The sequence below is a fragment of the Phalacrocorax carbo genome, chromosome 6 (genome assembly GCF_963921805.1).
Source record: "Phalacrocorax carbo chromosome 6, bPhaCar2.1, whole genome shotgun sequence".
NCBI lineage: Eukaryota > Metazoa > Chordata > Aves > Suliformes > Phalacrocoracidae > Phalacrocorax > Phalacrocorax carbo.
In genome coordinates this window covers 12,326,574-12,346,290 of record NC_087518.1, presented here as the reverse complement: position 1 = coordinate 12,346,290, position 19,717 = coordinate 12,326,574, and the positions used below count along the sequence as shown (strand labels likewise).

Sequence of the window (19,717 nt, the reverse complement as noted above, 5' to 3'; positions counted from 1 at the left end):
CTCAACTGAAATGGAATACTGTTTTTTCTTAAAAGGATGCCACAATCCCTATGGGACATCCAAGCTATTAACATCTCTACTCACAAATAATGTTCAGAGTTCTAAGGGGATATGGAAAACGCCAAAGCAACTTCCCTCAAGATATGCAAGGGAAGAAATGAAAATATTTGTAAAACAATAAGCCCACAGGGAACCCAACCTTTTTTGAAGCTGTCAAGCAAAGAAACAAAAAGCAATACAGATTCGTGAAAGCAAATGGCCCTATGCTGAGAGAAGAGCACCCAACAGCTGCTGTTTTGCCCAAAGAACTCAGTTCTATCTGGATGCCAATTCAGACATGAGGAGGATAGATAATTGTCTGGAAATTCCAAACCATGAACCCATCTCTTTAAACTTATCATACTTACACAAAATAGGTTTCTAATAGTGCAATACAATACACAATATTTCCTTCCCAGTTAACATCGCACAATGCAAGACTGCTGTCATCAAGCAGAAGTATAATACCAGACACATAGAGCAAAAAGAAACACTGGCCATTACCTAGTCATTTGTTTTGGAGAGGCCCAGTAAAAACTCTTGTTCTTCACCTCATTCACCCTTCCTCTGTCTCCTGTGAGGAGATCCGTAGCTTTTCACAACTGGGATCTCTGGGACACAGAGACATTAAGCCTCTTGGCCAGCCTTGTATAAGGAGGTCACTGGCAGGACCAGGACCAGTTCAGAGCTTGCAGAAGCCAATCACATATTGATTACCTTTTTTCAGAAATCTTGTCCTGGAGCAATGTACTTCTAGCATTTATGTTCTCAAGCCAGCTATCTGGTAGGTATCCTCTGGAGAGCTATCCTGAAAGGAGATACCATTTTTACTAAGCATATATATTAGAGAAGCCATAGACAAAAAGCTAAGTGTGAGAGTTTATAAAAACCAGTAACTAAACAGACTGCTTTACCCTTGGTTCCTCTGTTTTATGCCAATTTAACACATTTTCACAAGGACTTTTAACTATTAATATCCCAGTAGTTAGTTTTGGACCCTGATTTGAGATCTCGGAGCTTAGCAAACTCTGCAGAACAATTCCATTCAGTTCACTGTCTTGGTCTTTGATTAACTGACCATGTGGAGGAAGATGTGTGTGTCTGTACATGGCCAGGTGCTCAGGACTCTGAGAAACCACTCCACCTCTGTGGTCCATAGTGGACTGGGAAGGAGGAGAGAGGGTTCAAAAAACTGGTTTCTACTTAAAAGATCAGACCATCCTGGATTAGGGGAACTAAACAGAGGAGATTTGATCTTTGTACTGTGAATCCGTCAATATGGGGAATGCTGGGCACCTGGACAAAACAGAATGGGCCATTTGCTTATGGTTCCATTGACTAGGGGAATGTAGACATTGGGGTGGAAAGGCCTGGGCTATTTTCTCATGGCTTCATTAGTCAGGGGAATGTAGGCACCTGCATTGCACAGCCTGGGCAATCTGCCCATAGCTCTATGAAACAAGCAAATATGGGCACCTCTGATCTCACCAAACAGGGCTATTTGCAGCTTTGTAAGTAGCTGACAGTATAAGAGAAGGGAATGAAAAGAAAAAAATCCCAGAGCTAACCAAACAGAAAATGCGGCGGACGGGTGGGAAATGTACCACTGCCTTTACTGTGGTACTGCCAGGTGTAGCTCTGTGCAAAGCCTGGCAGCTGATTCTGTTAGTTTAAGGGGGTTTATCTCCCCATGTGCCATCAATATGCAACAGAATTATCTTCCAGGCATGTACCACAAACTCTTTTCTGGCTCCTGCAAGCAAAAAGAAGCAAAGTATTTTACATGCTGCAAGTATTTTAACTGGTTGGTTCACTAGAAAGAAAGAAAAAGAAAAACACAGAGAGAGAGAAAGAGGGAATCCCTATGGAAACAAAGTTAGTCAGACAGACACTGTCACCACTTATAAAGCAGGGCCAAAGAACCCCGAGAGCATGTCCCTCTGCTATGATGGAAAAACTCAACCAGAGGAGAAAATAGCTCTCAAATTGGAGTTAGTATATCCATAGAGGATGTCTAAGCCTGTGAATAAATGCAACCAGCTCTCTAGTTCACTGGCACGGACTGAGGTGCAGCCCTCCATTGTCAACGTCTCCCCAAAAGCAACAGAAACAAACACACCCTGAGAGATACAGAAGGGTAGAGTGGTGCACGAGCTAAAATGTAACGTGTCCCTTTGGTCAAAACCAAACTGTTGCTGCTCTGGAGAAGAATCAAACAGCATAAAAGCTGTGACAAAAGAGTAATAACCCACAGACAGCCAGTAGGTACAAAGCGCCTTTGGTCCTGCAAGCTCACTGCAGTGTAGCTACTTCCCTTCTCCTAATGAACTGTCTGCCTTTACTTGAAGACAGGGTTGTCTCAATGCTTACTCACCCTAAGCCAAGCTGTGTTTTCTAGCACATAATTCAAGTGACCAAGCCAAAAGTCTGATCACAGTTGCCACTTCTTTCACAGATCCCCTTAGTGCCTCAGTTTACCTGACTCCTGAACTCATGCTAAAGCCATGTTCCTAAAATGCTTTGAGAAATTTGGATGCCATTAATACTGCATTTATGCCAATAAACCTCAGATTTCTCTGAGTGACACTGTGGTCACCTGGATCAGAAACACAGGGAAGTAACCAGTGTTTGACAAGTTACCACATATTGGCTGAATTGCAAGAACTGACTGAGCTCAGTAACCCCAGGGAGAGATGTTTAAACTAAGGCATTTCCCATCTCACATCTGAGATGGGATGAAAGCAGGTACACAGTCACTTGCTGTGGCTTGGCTAGCTGGTGGTGACTCAGATGTGATGTTCTGGGATTAGTCACAGCCCCACTACTGCTTATGCAGAGTCTTCTAAATAGGAAATATTTTTTCCTGAATATCACCTTCAGATGCTTGCTGTGTGTGCAGAGTCCTATACCTATTATTGGATGTGTATTTTCTATCTTTCAGGTGATTTATCGTGCCTTAAGTCCGGCTAACAAGATTGAAGATCCCTATAGTCCTGAGGCTCAAGATCTCCTGAAACTCACCAACCTCCGTCTCCTCTTGTTAAAAAGACAGGAATGCCCATGCCATGGTTCAGGATTGGTAGAGAAACCTCAGAGATTTGCCCACTATGCTATTTATGACCTGATCATCCGGGGAAGCTGCTTTTGCAATGGGCATGCAGAGGAATGTGAGCTTGCCAACAGGACGGGAGTCATGGAGAATGTGGTGAGTTCTAGACATTCACTAACTTACTAGACATGTTACCTCCTTGTGCTTTCTCAGCTTAACTGTACATTTTGTCTATGATCCTGTCCAAGCCTCCCTAAGCCTATCTAAAAAAGGGCATCACTATCAATCCACATTAGTGAAACCTAAACCACTCTGGGATTTCCCATAACTGTTGCTGCAGTTCCATAGGTATTAATTGCATTGCTAGAGATGATGGGTCCTTCTAAAAACTCTGGACCTCAAAATACCTATAAATTATGAAGGGGCTTTGTAATTGGAACAGAGATCCAACCCCAAATATAGTGAATGAAATCTCCTGCCTATATGCCTACACAGAGCTGAACTAATCTCTTTGATGCAAACACTGCCCTGACCAGAATTTCAGCATCAGATCTTGAATCTCAGATTTTCTGAGTTTGTAAGACATAAGCAGTTCTGTCATACTTAGGATTTCAGCCTTTGCTTTTAGGTTTTCAGCCTTCTGCATTTTTGTAACTTTCACTACATAGAAAGCAATGCTCAGGATGTGAAAATAATTTCCACTCCCACCCCTGCCTTTTACCCATTCAGCTTAAAATAAGTTAGAATTTTTTTAAAAAGCCAAACCTTGTAGGAAGATTATTCTATAGTACTATGACTAGCCCCCCCGTTCAGCCTTTATCTGCATTTGACCCTGGGTGTGCAGAAGATCTGAGTTGTTTGTATGCATACTCAGAAGTTGCAATTCAGGGGGAATGACCGCTGTCTCCTTTTTGATTTAGCTGCAAGCACCACAAAAGAGAACTGTAATAAGAGTCACAGGGAAGTTATGCTAACCAAATATCCAGGTACATCTAAACACATACCTCACAGACAGAATTCAAGCCCCTTTAAACTAGTCAATGGCTCCACTGGTTCCAGAAGGCTGTCTGTCTCTGTAATGGGTTTTGAAAACCAAAATAACCCGTAGAACTTTAGTCCTTGGCTCACTCTGACATAACAGACTCAAGAAATACATCCCCAGCTAATTTCTCTCCCTTTAGATATATGGTACACTTGACATGTTGGTTTATTTTCTTCTGGAATGTGTATTCATTGCCTTCCTTTCAACTTTTCAAGGTTCAGAGGTAGATATTGTAAGATAATTAGGACTGTATGAGTTTCACAATATTTGCAAAACCATTCTGAATCAGTTCCATCTGTGGTTTAAATCTAAGATTCAGCTACAGTATTCCAGCACTAGGTAATATTATCAGATTCAGTTAACTATAAATAGAGACTCGATACACAACTGTGTGGAGAAAAGCTGTTTAAAGAGTACATTCTCCCTACTGCAAACTGTTAAATACACACATAGTGAAACCAAATAGATGAATAACATGCTAAATGAATACAGCTGGTAGAAGAATAAACACTGCTCATTGGAAAAGGAAAACAAAATATTGTGTATATTACAGGCATAACCATTGTAAACGATGGATTTTTTTTCCTACTAGTCACAAGGGAATAGAATCTTTCTGTGCCATCAATGACTTCATGGGGCAGAAGGTGAAATAGTTTTGATGAAATGCACTTCATGAGTGACTCATGTCCCAGGAGACAAGAGGGTGGATGCATCACGTCAATCACACAGGCACAGTTTTGCCTAAGCAGGGATTCAAACGCAGCAGTGGTAAAAGTAAGAAAAGCCTTCCAGAGCTTTAACTATCTCTAGAATCCCAGATGAGGGCTGGAAAGGGCCATAAGTGAGCTGGTCTGAGTCCTCGCATAAAGGTATAATCAAGCATACCTAACCTATTCACTAGCGAATGCACATTGAACTAGCTTTTTAAAATCTCTGATGAAGAAGATTCAATAGCAACCCTCAGTCGTTGTTCCCATTTTGACATTTTGAAAGCTCTTCTTTAGTGCCTGCCTAAATAAGCTGTGCTGCAAATTAAGGTGATTCCTTCTTGTTCCCTCTCTCCTAATGATCATGGAAAGTAGTTGACCCTCATTCTGCAGATAAAATTGGAAGGGTCTTACTGTATCCTTCCTTAGTTTTGGTTTGTTTTTTTTACTAACCAGAGAAGTATGAAACCTTAGGTTGTCAAAATTTAAAATTCTACTCCCAGGTCATACAAGTCTGGAGTAAAGATGATCATGCTATTTTACTCCTCTTTTCTGTGCTTTAGTCATTTATACCCTAGCTCTTTCTCAAATATGCAATGAACATCCACTCCTGGAAGAGCCAGGTTCCTGGATCCTTTTACATTTCATCTAATGCTTACCAATGATGATATTATAGTGGTGAAGGGAGAGTTCACATAGGTACAGATCTCAGGATTTGGTTTACATAGCTAGCATGAGGGAGTTTATATAAGTGTATAACTTGGCGTCTTGCAACATAGTAACCTCCTTGCCTACATGCAGAAGGAAAAGAACTTTGCTGTTGAGTGGTGAACACCAATGATGCATTTCCTATCAGCCAAACTACATTGCAACAAAAATCTTTGACATCTTACAATTTCTTGGCAGAGATTGGGAAGGTGCTCTACTTTCAGTCATATGATGACTGAAATAGAACAGGGAAAAGAGATGTTAGAAACAAACACTGCACATCCAGAAATAATCAGATTCATTCCACTGGCCGCATCTAATATTTAATGAACACATGGGCAGAGCAAGTCTCAAGACACACAGTTTTTAATGTGGCTAGTGTGGGTGATATCACAGCATGAAGGCAGAGCAGCTTCCTGTTTCCTGGGCTGCTGTCAAGTAATTAAATAAAATACTGGAAAAATACAGACCTCCACAGAAAGGCTTAAGTAATAGGAGTTCCAGTCTCTTAAGATCTCAGAGTCCTCCTACAATGTATTTCTTTTCTGTAGTTAACAATAACAAAAGCAAGTCCATGTAGAAAACAACTGTAATTGTTTGCCATGGGATAGGCCCCAAAACTGAGATCATTCTGCACTTAGGTCTTGGAAGAGACACAACTGTGCTAACTGGTAAGTCTGCTCTTCTTACTCTTGAAAGAAATCTGTTCCATTTGTAATACTTCTACCACTGCTAGATTGATACTATATGGAGGCTAAATAATGGAGAAAACTGAGGCAAATTTCTTGACACTTTTGAACCAACACTTTTCAACACCACTTTGGAGGGACTAGATGATCCATCAATGATCAACATTTGCATGGATCTGTCAGTTCAGTCATGGCAACCCATTCAGCTTCTGACTTCTCCACTGAAGCTACCAACAAGAAATGCAGCTCTGTGAGAAGTAATGTCACAGCCGCCACAGTGCCGTAGAAATGAATGGATACAAGAAAACTGCAAATTGTAAAATGACTTCCAATTGGTACATCATTTCTCATGGCTTGAAATCCTAGATAGCGTCATGCATATTCTCTCTGGTCATAAGTAATTTGAGAAATACGGAGTACAGCAAGGTTCAAAGGAGACTTCCATTGGGTGCAACGGAAATGTGCTTTGACTTCTGATTTTGGCAGCAAACCAGTTAAAATTACTCTTTCAGTGTTAAAAATACTGTTTCAGTGTTAAGATTACTCTTTTTTTTTTTGAACAAGCCATGCACCCACCTCAACACAATTTATCTAGATCACACTTATTAACGACTGAGAATATCATGCCAGACAGGAGAACAACTGAGAAACGAAGATGGGAGCTGTAAACAATAGGCAAAAAATTTCTGGACAAACATATCTGAATTTGGATTTTGTTGCTATTGACAGTGATGTTTTCTTGTTTTCTATCTCCTTTCCTCAGAACAACAAAAAAAAAGAGACATAGAGATGACATACCCAACTTAAATAGCTTCTTATGACAGCTAAGGAAAAAATTCTTCTTCCTGAGTTTCACAGCCTGTATTATTCAAACCCTTACAGGTAGCTTCTTTGTCAGTGAGGGAAATTATTGAGATTGCATTTTGCTGCAGAAACTACAGAGAAGCATTTTCTTTTAAATGGAGGTCATCAAAATGCTGCTATAAGGGAAAAAACTGCCAGGACCTGGCCACCTGAATACATCTAGTCTTCCTCTACCACTGGCTGCATTACAATGTAATCCTGTCCCAGATATTGCTGTTGCAGGTTGTAAAAAGTTATGTGTTGCTCTACAGTAGATGATTTCTTTATTAAGCTCCAACAAAGTTAGCAAGAGCTGTCAGGTTTAGGATCTGCTTTGATGACATATTTTAGCTGAGTCCAGGGGTGCTTCCAGAACAAAGTTTACAAAGCAGAAAGCACACATGGACTCAGAACACGAACACAGAATCTAGACCAAAGTCCTTTCTGTTTGCCAAATATTTCACAATTCTCTTTCTAGTCCATGAGAAGTAAATATGGACAGAGGAAAGCAAATGTGGATTACAATGATTTTTTACAAAGCATTAGGGTTTTTTCCCTTGTTAAGTATTGGTACCTACACTGCCAGGAAATTCTTACAAGTTGCCTCGGATGTTTCTTTTGCTTCTTTATCCTGTTTACAGAGACAAACTAAACTTCTTGTGGCTTGTGGGTCTGATCCTCCACAATGAAGCAAATGGAAAGTTTTCCACTTACTTCAAAGGAGCAGGATCTGGTCCTAAGTGAGATTCCTTGTTTGGCATAATGGAGGTTACATAAGGTAAAACTTGTTTTTCTACAGCAATTTTCTAGGTGACTTGGCTGTTGTATCCCTTGCAAATATTACCTCCTCTTCAAATATCTTGTGCAGTACTACTGATAATCCCCAGCTAAGATTTCACATTATCTGATCCAAGCTGTGCCAGTCTGTATGATGTCCAGCACTCAGAGACGTGGGGGGGCTCTCTGTTGTAGCTGGCAACACAAAGAATAGATTTTGTTTAAGAAAAAGTTACCCTGTGTACATCAACTATGTGAGTAGCATCAGGAATGTTAAAAAAAAAAGTTACAAGAGCTTCTAGGTCACGTCAAAATAAATTCTAGAAACAGATCTCTGTGCTGATTTTTTTCCAAAAATTAAAACGGGATAGCTCTGCCCATAACGACCTAAAAACACAGAAGAAGATCATGTAAATTACGAAGCAAAAAGTAGTCATGAATTACGTGTACTGCATGAAAGGAAGTGGTGTTGCTGACACCTTTGCTACCTACAGCGGACCAAAGCATTTCACAGGAATCCTTGTGGGAACATGTAGGTGGATGAGAAAGTTTCAGATATTTGTGTTCAGAGATATCAAAGAAGCTGACAGAGAAGCACCATGGAAGGGTTCTCTTTAATTTTAGTGGTTAATTTTAATGAGTTCCTAGTTTCCTAGGGCAAGATGTGCTTCAAAACTGTGACTCTAAATGCCAGTTAAGTTCTCAAACAATTACTTAGACAAAAGTTGGAAAAGGACTGTCTTGTAGGTCACATCCAGAAGATCCTATTTTATCATACTCTCACAAAAGTCACCAGAAACCTTAATCGAAGAATACCTAAATAAATAAAAAAATGAGCTTTCCTATACATCTCGTGCTTCTCTTGCTGTTTCAGAGTGACTGTGAGGAAGACAAAAAATGAAAGTAATTAAAGTAATACCTCCATTACTGCCAGGAGTTGGCTCTTGGCCAACTCAAAAATCAACACCTCTGTCCTCCTGAGTTGTTAAAAATTTGAATCCAAGCAAAAATATGGTACATATTCCCCCTTTATTTTAGATATATTGTATCCTCCAAATACAAGCACACCTCTGGGTTTGTGTCTGGGATGTTTCCTTTGAAAAAATGTATTCATTCTGGCTAGCTCTCTTATAGTTTTGACTCAGATGCTACATCAGGTATCTCCTAGAACTTCACAAAACCTGCAATAGTAGTCCTGATAAAAAGATCTTAAAGACTTCAGAGTCCTGTTCAGTACAGATTTATGCTCTGTAACCTGGGTTCCTCTCCATAGTTTTTGTGAACACTTCTGGTTTTGCTAGTTCTTCTACACTAGACTCAAACTTTAACAAGATTGTCTTCCCCTCCCAACAGAATCAGCACTGCTTTGCATTACAGCTATTGCAGCTGGAATAGCAGGGACACATGTAAGCATTAGTTCAGCCAGTTCTGAACTGACATTCAGGTAACGTTCAGGTAATGTTAGGTCTAAAATGGTTCCAGGAACCATTCCTAGGTGGTTTAGTAGAATGTTCTACCCACCCCCTGCCTTTCCACTTAGCACTGCCCACTGAAGTACAGGCAAGAGCAGAAGAACTTTTGTGCTGCTGTGCAGCTTCATCCACCTGCACTGGCCAACATGCTCCCTTTTAGAGGGGACATATCCTGCCTTCTATTGAGCTCTGAAATTAAGCTAATCTGTGAATGCTATTTCATCTTATGAAAGACAGGTAATTTGGCTACTTTGGTGTACCCTGACAATATACCATGGCATACTGCATCTTTAATTTTCTTGATGCACATAGAGTGTGTGGGCTCTGCTTCTACACTCTTCTGGTTATAATCAGTGTGTTTAACTTGATATCCATGCAGGTTCTCTAGGACCTCTACTGGGAACCTGTGGTTTGCAGCCAGAGCACCTGGCATTCATACCATCAACATGATGTTTTGAGTACCTATGGTTTAGAGAATAACCACAATTTTGACAGTAGGACCCATATAGTACCTCAGTTAGCAGGAATTGTACAATTACAAAGCCAGCAAGTTCTTCCTACATTTTATTATTATTGTAGAAATATCTTTTACTACTACTGAAGACCAAATCAGAAAAACATGCCTATTTAGGAATGGTATTTCAATGTATGCCTACATGTTTTCCTGAATCAGGGCTCAGTGTAAACCCACCCATGCAGACATTCATCTTACTTGTAGGAAACTGTCTTTTATTTTGTGGGATGGGGTAGCAAACAATTTCCTATCTGACATTATTAGCCTTTAAACACAGCTTTTCTTAAAAGCAATGGCTATGGGTGAGCAATTTAAATGTATTTTAATTTTATTGTCCAATTGCTGTGATTAGTAGTGGTTTTTGTTGTTTTAACCACTTAAGTGATGTTCTCTGCCACTTTCATCTCTGCGAAAGAACCATAACAACCCTGCTAGTAGAAGCATTTGATTGAAAACACTGTAAAATATATTTTAGGGCTGGTAAAATATGTCTTACAGATCTTTTAAGGATTGCTTTTCACATTAAAGCTACAAGAGTCTCTGTGTGTGTGTGTGTATCTAAGAGAGAGAAGTAATTGCTTCATCTCACAGCTATCAGCCACCACTTGCTACCAACTCTGATGTCCTCTAGTGCAGCATATTTCTGAGGTTCTTTCATTTAAGCTGCAAGCAATACATACTGTTCTGTCTCTCTAAATTGAATATGACACAGGCACCAACACTAGGAAGTTGCTGTGATATGACAATCATAGGAGCTGCTGTGTTTGGCCTCATACATTAAATTCTTGTGTTTTTAAGCTCCCTTGGGATTGAATGGACAGCTATGTTGTTTCTGTCCTCGGCTCACCTACATGTTACTAGAACAAAAGTTTGCAGTCTTTTACCAAGGCTTTTTTTTCCAAGGCCGTCCAGCCAGTTCACTCATCTCCAATAAATCTCCAACTAATCTAAGCAAATCTTTCTAGACTTCTACCTTGTGGGTGCCTGGAGTTTGCATTTTAACACTTTGACAGTGGGAACACACAAAATATGGAGAAATTTTGCACAGGATTATAAACAAATTCCATATCACTTAGGGGAAAGGTTACAAAATCCTATGTATATTTCCTTGCCTTGGTGCACTCATGGTTCTGGAAGGGTCCTGGGGATTAGCTTTGTACCCTTTGTGCATTTAGAATCCTTTCCTTGCTGTACACACATTTTCTGCCAAATCATGGGCTTTCTTGCCTTTTTTCTCCCTTCTCAGATTCCTTATAAATTTGGCTGGTCCTGTGCCTTTTTCAGCCCTGCCCTTCCCCCACTCTCCAAGCTGCAGCCATCTGCAGACAAGTTGCAGAAAACTATTTTTCCCTTGGCTTCATCTATTCCATTACTCAACATAATTTCACTTGGATGGGAGCTACGCATGCTGCCGAGTTCACTCAATATAGAGGTAAAAATTCAGAGAAGAGATCACAGGCCCAATTTGGGAATGGACTTTCAATCACACACTCCTAAAGCCACTGTGGATTAACCAGTAGAAACCCAGCTAAACTGAGACAGTTGCTGCTGTTAGCCAGACTTATTACAAAGTAAATGACAGAATTATTTTTCCTGTAGAATGAACAGGTCATGTCCAAACCTCTCTGAACTGTCGACAGTCTGCTAACCCATTATGCCTGATGTGTAAATCCACAAATCCTTGTCCATATATCAGAATCTAGTGCTTCTCCCATTTCTTCCTCCTCTGGAAACTAATTCTGGGTATTTCTACAGCAAAGGTTGGCAGGCAGGCCAGGTTGTTCAGTGGCATCAGGAACAAAGCCTTGAACAAGACCAAACTCACTTGTGCCATTCACTTTCAGGAGATTTGAATGGTGGTATTTACTCATTCTGCTGTGATTCAGGCATTCACCTATTAAAATACTGAGCCTCGCTCCCCTCCCTGCTTCCTCCATTCTTGAGATACTCACCAAGAGCTGGTGACCTCCTGTAACTCAGGGGCTGCATTTCAGTGTGACAGCTGTTACTTGTATGCAGTTTGTTACAGATTGATAATGGAGTTGTTGGCACTGTAGGTAAAAATAAGAGGACAGCTTAGTCCAAAAATGAATAAAAATCAAGCTAGCATTCAGAAAGAAAACAATAAGAAAGCAGAGTGAAATGTGGGCTAAGGCATAGCCAGGCGTGTGTGTGTAAAGTCTGATGGACATGAATTCAGGCAGCGGATGGAGTTGTGTATTGAAACCATCACAGGCTGAGTTATATTCCCTCACGTGAAGCATGAATTTTGTACCTCTACTGGTCTATTTATCCTGTTCTTTTGTTACTGTTCAAAATGGTGTTAGTGATGCCAGTCTGAATAGTCAACTAAACAATAGCACTGATTTTTCTTCACCATTACCTATTCAGTGAATTTGGAACCAGTGGCAGCTCATTCACTCACTGCTGTGGAGGCCAAAACCTGTAAGGCCTCAGGTGGCTTTGCCACAAGTCCCCCAGCTCTACTTATCCCTGCCAAGTTCCCTCAGATTTAATTTACTAAAGTGACCAAGTATGAACCAGAAATTCAGGTCCCTCCAAAAACATCCATATGTGTACTAGTTTTTAGATACATACACTTATTAGACCTTTCCCAGAAACCAGCAAGTGACATAGGAAAATAATGGCTTTTTTCATTCCTGATTAGAACAGGAATTTGAACTGTCAATCTACCCATAGCAGGTACTGTAATCTGGGACTTACTCCCAAGCCACCCATTCTTCTAAGTCTTTGCAAATTTGAAAAAGTTGAAGGAAATTTTTAATTTGGCTTCTTAAAAGTCATATGTGCTCTCCTCAGGACCTGATAGTGAAGGATTTGTTATAAATCTGCATGGCTAAATCTCTGCATTTGGAGAGACAACAGAGCCCATTTGAACTTTAAGTGAAACAAAGCAGAATAGCGGACACTGGTTTGTATTTAACCACCCAAAATGACCCAGAAGGAGTTGTTTTACTAAAAGCAGGTAAGGGACTAGCCTCTGATGTCATTGCAAACTGCTGTATCCAAAATTTCTCTGGCAACATTACAAAGTGAATACAGAGCCCAAAGACAAACATTTTCTCTGAATCAGCAACAGTTGCTCTGTTCTGGAAGGCTTCCAAATTTAACCTTCATTCATTAGGAAAAAAGCTCCAAAATAGACTGCGAATAGCCCAGGAGAAAGACCAACAACCACAACATATACTGAAAAGACAAAAGGAAAACTAAAAAGAAACTAAATGGGCAGAGAGAGAGCAAGAAGCTTCAGGTATTATAAAAAGTTGAACAGTGTTTAAAATAATAAAAGAATTGCGGGACAGACAGATGGAAAATTTCCACTTGCTCTCAGCTGCAGACCAGAATTCAGGTGAAGCAACTTCGTGCAGTCAAAGGTGAATATGTATAATGTAATTTCTTGTAACTGTTGTATGAAAGCAGGATATGGTTCTACACTACTTGCTATAAATCAGCCAGAAGCTACTGAGCTCCATGGAAGAACTACTGGATGAAATTCATGGCTTAGTAGAGCAGGTCAAGCTAAATGATTGGAACTGATCATCCTGGCATTAAAATCCATGAAGCTATAACCTCCTTTATGTCCTCATTCAAAGCTGCTCAGGTGGTAGATGTACAAATCAAAGCCTTTGGCAGCAACACCAGACTTGTAACAGCACGACTGTGCTGTGAGGCAGATGAGGGAATTAATCCAGATTAAAAATACTAGTGCCAAGGAAAAAAAAAAAGGTTTTAATTTTTTTTTAAACATGGTTTAGTTCCACAGCCCAATTTACACATGACTCAGGGCATGATGCAGAAGGTGGTAGCCTAGAAAGAAGTAGTAAGGAAAGCAGAAATGTTTCAAATTGGGATTGCCCCGAAGACTTTACATCATGAAACCACAGCCTGAGAACATAGCTGCTATACCAAAACACAAAAGCAGTGCTTGCTTTCAAGTGGCCATTAAAGCCAATATGATTGTGACTGAGAGTAGCGTAACATTTTTATTCCTTCTCTGGACTAATAATATCCTCTAACTGCAAGTATGTCAGCCTATAAACCTCTACCCTTTGCAAAAGCTGATTAGAAAACTGGAAGCTTGATGCAGCCAGAATATCACTATTCAAAGCAACAGCTTTCATCTTTCAAAGCTCATAGCATGCATTAGTGGCATAAGTAACCCTGGTTGAATGCAGTCAGAAAGCAGTACTGCAAGAATACAAACTATTACAGGTTATGCATATAGTACTTTAGACTGCTTTTATGAAATGGGGAGGCTTACATGATCACACAGTCTGCCTGCTTACCAGTGTATCTATTTCTCTGATCCATTCCCCACAATAACTTTAGAAGGCACCATCTAGTTTAAAAAAATATTTGTCAGAGCAACTGAATTCTCAAGACAATGATGGTCCAATGAATAGGAAAGATCCTTGGAGACAACTAGAGTTATCACAGTAATGAAGAGAAGCAGATGAAGGGAGGTGTCATAAAAATAAATTCCATAATATCTCTGAAGTACTCAATTATTGCAGCAATAAGCACTGTGGAAAAGCCCATACAGGTCTAAATGCTTTTTTATCTAAAGATCAGCATAAGTTGAGTGATGCAGCATCACATATTGAATATTGAGGATGAAGTGAAATATGAGAGATGTGAGACAGAAATCTCCTGGATCTCAACCTTTCTCCTGCTGTACCAATGTGCTGATATGTATTCATATAAATCTGTGTCATAAACTAATCAGGCTTTAGCTGAAAACTGGCTAAGTTTCCTAATTGATGGCATGGATCCCATGCAAGCCTCTGTTCCTCACACCTTGCTTTCAAGCTCTCTTCACCTGGATTGCCAGCTCTAAATTTAGGAAGCTGAAGTATTTGTTTCCTCAGATGCCTCCTAGTAGTCAGATATCCTAACGCTTCCAAAGACATTAATCCAGTGGCAATCAAAGTACTATTATCAGGGTTCTGGAGGCAGTAAAAAGACTTTAACAGCCCTGACCAGACTCACCTGGGACTCCTACCCACACTCTCTGTCCATTGGCCTGGGGGCTCCATTTAAGCTCAGCCCTGGGCCATCTGCCTGTTTGAGCTATGCTGTAGACGTGCCTGTCTGTATCCCTGCCTCTGGCCCTGCCTCCTATGTGGACCTTGGGCCTATGCTGTAGCTTCTCTCCTAGCGGACTCCCTCACATGTGTTGTAGCATGTGTCTCATTCTGCATCCTGGATGGACTTTGAACCCAGTTTGTGAGCTTGTTTCTGGGCCTGTCTCTTGCTGCTCCTGAATTGCCCTATGTCCATCCCCTTGCTGTGTCGGGGGCTCTCAGTGGACTGTGGTATCAGCTCCCTGCTCTGCCCACTGTGCTCAGGATGGTGCTCCCTCCATAAGGGCATAGCATGTGCTGTGGTGACCCTCAGCTTATAGCTCTTCAACCCTTAAAGAGCAACTGGTCCTTGCTGCGCCCTGACAACCATCTCCTTAATCATCATTATCTTGCAACTCTCACCTTGCTTTCTAGGGCATAGAAAAAACATCAGTTTAGCTCACCTGAATCTGTACTTCTCTGACTATTTTTTTTCTACCTTAGCATGATCATCTTTGTTCCAGTGAGATCCAGTGCATCCCAAGGTCTTGCATTTGGTAGAGAGCACAGCCTTCTAGTTTTTTGGACCCACTTTTGTGAGAGGTCTGGACTCACTTCAGCAGTGAATAACAAGTCAGGGACATGCCTGCTTTTTTTTGTTGGTGTCGAGTGTGACTCCCACATTTGCCCGTTCCGAAGCAGATATCCCATTTCCTATTTTATCTGACAGCTCCCTGCATTTCATTCTTGTGTCTTCCTGGACTTTGGTCTCCAGCTCTCTCTCCTATCTCTTCCTCTCTAACAGAACAAATTATCTTGTTATTTTCAGCCACCTCACCTACCCTTATTTCACCTCATGCTTAAGTGTAACTAGTCTCTTCCACAGCTCTTCTGCATTAACCAGTCTTTCTGCATTGGCCACTTACATCCACAAATTACCCCTCTCGTGTGTGTTTTACCTGAGCTGTTTGTCTCTGCTCTCTTCTCCTATCTAACTCCTTTCTGTTCTTCACCATCACCTCATGTTGCACTCTCCTCCTTAGCTGTTTTCACCTATGAATGCTGTCTATGAGATTACTCTCCACAGAAGAAAAATCTTCCATGAGATACCCATTTGCTGATAGCACATGGCAGACTTGCTTTCTTTTCCATTATCCTTTACCTTTGTCTCAATACCCATCAAGTCTCTCTTCCTTGTTCTTAAACCTATACAAAAAAAGGCTAGTCCTTGAACCTAACACTTTCTGAAAAAAGTTCCATGCCAGTTCCACTGTTCACTTATGCCTGCTCAGTGGCTCTCCTGTCTGCTAGCTGCTTGACTTTTCAACCCTTTTGTCTAAGCCAGCCATCCTACCACATATATTTGGTGAACTGTTTGACAGCAGAGATCACAGGCAAGAACCTTCCTTTATGTCTCTGTCCTACTCACAACATGCCATTCCTAGATAGTCTCCGCAAACTACAGTTTGCAACAGGCAAGTGAGCAATGAGCGAACTAACACATCTACCTACCTCCAAAGAACAACTGGACTCTTCCTTTCTCACTAAATTTTCCTGTTTACTTTCTGAATAATTGTTCTTGAGCGTTCACACCATCTGTGCTGTGCACTGTAAGCACAGGGTCCTGTGGAATAATGAATATTTGATCATGTCATTCAAGGCTAAAGCAAAATTGCACGGTTTAATTCTGCCATTTCCCAACTGTACAATCTCAGCATTTCTTTCATGTAATTTTCTTTTATATAGTGAATGCACAGTTTGTGTATATATCTCTAAAAAACCCAATGGTCTTTCATTGAAATACACTAGCATTTTCCTAACAAGTGATGGGATCCAAAGTTTTTGTTCTGATCCATTTTGGAATGAGCTTTAAAGTTCAGATACAGTCTGAAATTTGGGGACATTAAAATCTATGATTCTGGGTCAGGATCATTTTATATTTTCTCACTCCTCGTTCTTTTCTCTGTTCTATGGCTTCTGAAAAGTGGTCACTTTGTCCACAGAGGGGAACTTAGAAGCCTGAAGAGCCAAACCCAAACAGGGAGAAACCTGACACTGTTGTTTATTAGTATTTTTGTCTTTCTAATTTGTCATCCTATTTAGCACTTTGAACATAGATGACTTTCTGGTACAAAGGTCTGGAGAGGCATCACATAATGTGCTACATGCTGTATCCTCCTGAGGTTTACTGGTGCTGAGCTCTGACAGAAATGCATACCCTGAAGTCTGTGCTCATTCTTCCGTGAGGAGGCAGCCATCCGCTCTGTGCAGCAGCAAATCTGCCAGCTGGCCATAGAGGGGCGATGGCATCAGCTGCAGCCTATCCCCTTTGCTAGCTACATGACATATCTGGTCTGGGAGGATTAGAAACCAGGGGAGCGGAGAGCAAATTGCTGCAGGGAGATGAGTTTGGGGGCAGGGGAGCACATTCACGCAACTGCTCTTTTGAACGTTTCCTTTTTTTTTTCTTGATCCCAAGCTACCTGCTACACAAGATGGGGGAAAGGGGGACTGCAAAGGGCAAGTCTGACTTTCAGGAAAGACTGTGGAGAAACATAACTCACATTAGTGGTGAGATTAAAGGATTAGATTCAATTCACACCCTAGTCAAAATGAAATTTCAGCCTCTGCTTTTTGTGTGACATGTAGTGGGCCAGAACTGTGACAGTGGTTACAGAGCTTAGCATCCTCAGCAGTGCACAGAGGGAGAGGGCTCTAGTCCCTGATTTCCGTGCATTTCCTGCTCTAGCACAAGTGTCTCCTTGCATGTGAAATACCACTAATTAGCAGCTTCTCTTGTCATGAGTGTAGAACACAACCTATGCTACCACCTTTCCCTTTCTCCCACTTCCCTATGCTGGATATTTCCTCAAATAATTTCTGCAGAAAATCCTTTCTCTCTGAGGTATTGCGAACAGATATTGGAATCCTATTTCTTAATTCAAAACAATAAAAAACAAAAAACCAACATAAAAACCATCCTGTAAAGGACTTATTGGATGCGGCTTGATATTACAGAATCTTGTGCACCAAATCACAGCCCATAGTGGAACTGGCTATTATATTCCTGGTGCGTGAAATGACTTGAGAACAGAACCAGTTTCAAGAGTAGCTTTACACCTGAAGGCCGGACTAGCTCAGTTTCCAAGCTCATGTTTCTGGTGTGAATACCTGATTCCAACACTGACATACATTAGAATATTTCCATGATTAAAAATCATTATTGTGTTCCAATGGAGGCAGATAAGTACAGAGGAAGCAAGTTCTTTTTTATGAGCAATTTTTCAAGCAAATAGTCATGGAGAGAACTCTACTATTCAGCCAGTTTTAGTCACGACATTTTTACTTCTTTCTTTGTTTCTCCCTGATATTTTGTAAACTGCTGTTTCCTAGCTTAGGTGGGTTTACATGCTTAGTGCTTGTAGATCAGCCTAATTCTTCAGCCATGCCAGATTTTGCTCATTTTTGGTAAACACCTTCGAATTTTTCATTTACCTGGTAATAAGATGTTCATAACTGATCACAGCATTGCAGGTACAATTTCCTGCTCACTTGGAATTACAGTGTTCTTAGTTACACAGCCAAAATTTTACTGGGCCTTTTCCACTAACCTATTTCGTAAATAGGAATATATATCTATTCATATGTAAGTTGGTGCCTACTGTACCTAAGTCTCTTCAAGCATCAGTGCTTTCCTCTCACAGAACGTGTGGTTTGGATTGTTTTACTGTGGGTATACTGGTTGGTATTCTTCCAGGTTTAATACCTTTGTTACATTACAGGATTACTTGCTCATTCTTCTAACAATTTATAATTTAGTAATTCATGGTGATTACATTGCCCGATATTTACTCTCTCTTCCAGACCGCTGTTAATGTCAACTAAGACAGGGTCCAGCATCCCCTGTTAGACTCTGCTCTCCTGTGACTCATCTCTGCTAGCCAAGAGTGTATTTGACACTGCCTGTAGGTGACTGCCTGCTCAGCATCTTTGCATGCCCTGAACCTGTAAATCAAAATAAGCTGTCTTAGCTTACCCAATTTAAATAGTCTAGAGGCTGTTCATCAATGTAGTAGTAAAATAGCCACCTGGAGAGGTAAGAATAAATTGTTTTCACATGCATTTAAACTGGAAGATAGAGGAAAAATCTACATCATCAGTGACTATGTGAAGAGATAAAGCTACACATTTAAGCTCCAGGCTCTGTGGGTTTCCTAAAAGAGCCAGGCAACTGTGTGGGAGTTGTGCAGAAGTCCCACCTCCTCCTGAGGCTGTTGGGTACTCCACCATGCTCTTGCGTGTAGCTATTTGAATGCATTCTCTTTCTCCTGACAGGTCCATGGGAAGTGTGTGTGTAGACACAACACAGCAGGAGACCACTGTGAGAAATGTGCACCGCTATACAATGATCGACCTTGGAAGCCAGGAGATGGAAAAACAGGGGCGCCAAATGAATGCAGAAGTGAGTGGGAGGGAGTTTACTGATCCAGGCTTTCAGGATGAGCACTCACCATGCCAGCAGGCAAAGTTCTCTAACAAAGACATTACGCTAGTGGTGCCATTACAGAAACTGGGGATAAGCTGCTGGTCATTGATGGAAAACTTCAGTATGCATGTTGTTTTACTGCAGCTGACCCATTTGGCCTACTAGAAAGTGGAATCTACAAGGCAGAAATCTGTTCTTCATGCAGCTATGTCCCCTCACATGTTTTAGCATTACAGGGTTTTGTGCAGGACTTACGATACCATCAGATTAGTTTGTCTTACTGTAAGAATACCACACAGCTCACAAC

The 19,717-nt window shown here is 40.9% G+C and overlaps 2 protein-coding genes and 1 long non-coding RNA gene across 3 annotated transcripts in view; 2 read left to right on the top strand and 1 right to left on the bottom strand.

Moving 5' to 3' along the window:
* LOC135313821 (uncharacterized) overlaps positions 1-11,893 on the bottom strand; it is a 33,386-nt gene extending 21,493 nt beyond the window's left edge. The window contains exons 1-2 of the long non-coding RNA XR_010373315.1: positions 11,793-11,893; positions 757-847 (exon numbers count right to left, since the gene is read on the bottom strand). This is a non-coding gene — a long non-coding RNA (uncharacterized LOC135313821). The remainder of the gene's footprint in view (positions 1-756; positions 848-11,792) is intronic.
* TMEM43 (transmembrane protein 43) overlaps positions 1-19,717 on the top strand; it is a 481,635-nt gene that overhangs the window by 412,911 nt on the left and 49,007 nt on the right. The window lies entirely within an intron of this gene.
* LOC104047913 (netrin-4) overlaps positions 1-19,717 on the top strand; it is a 53,361-nt gene that overhangs the window by 16,965 nt on the left and 16,679 nt on the right. Inside the window, exons 3-4 of the mRNA XM_009508296.2 lie at positions 2,981-3,244; positions 19,260-19,386. Coding sequence (XP_009506591.2) covers positions 2,981-3,244; positions 19,260-19,386 — 391 coding nt within the window. The remainder of the gene's footprint in view (positions 1-2,980; positions 3,245-19,259; positions 19,387-19,717) is intronic.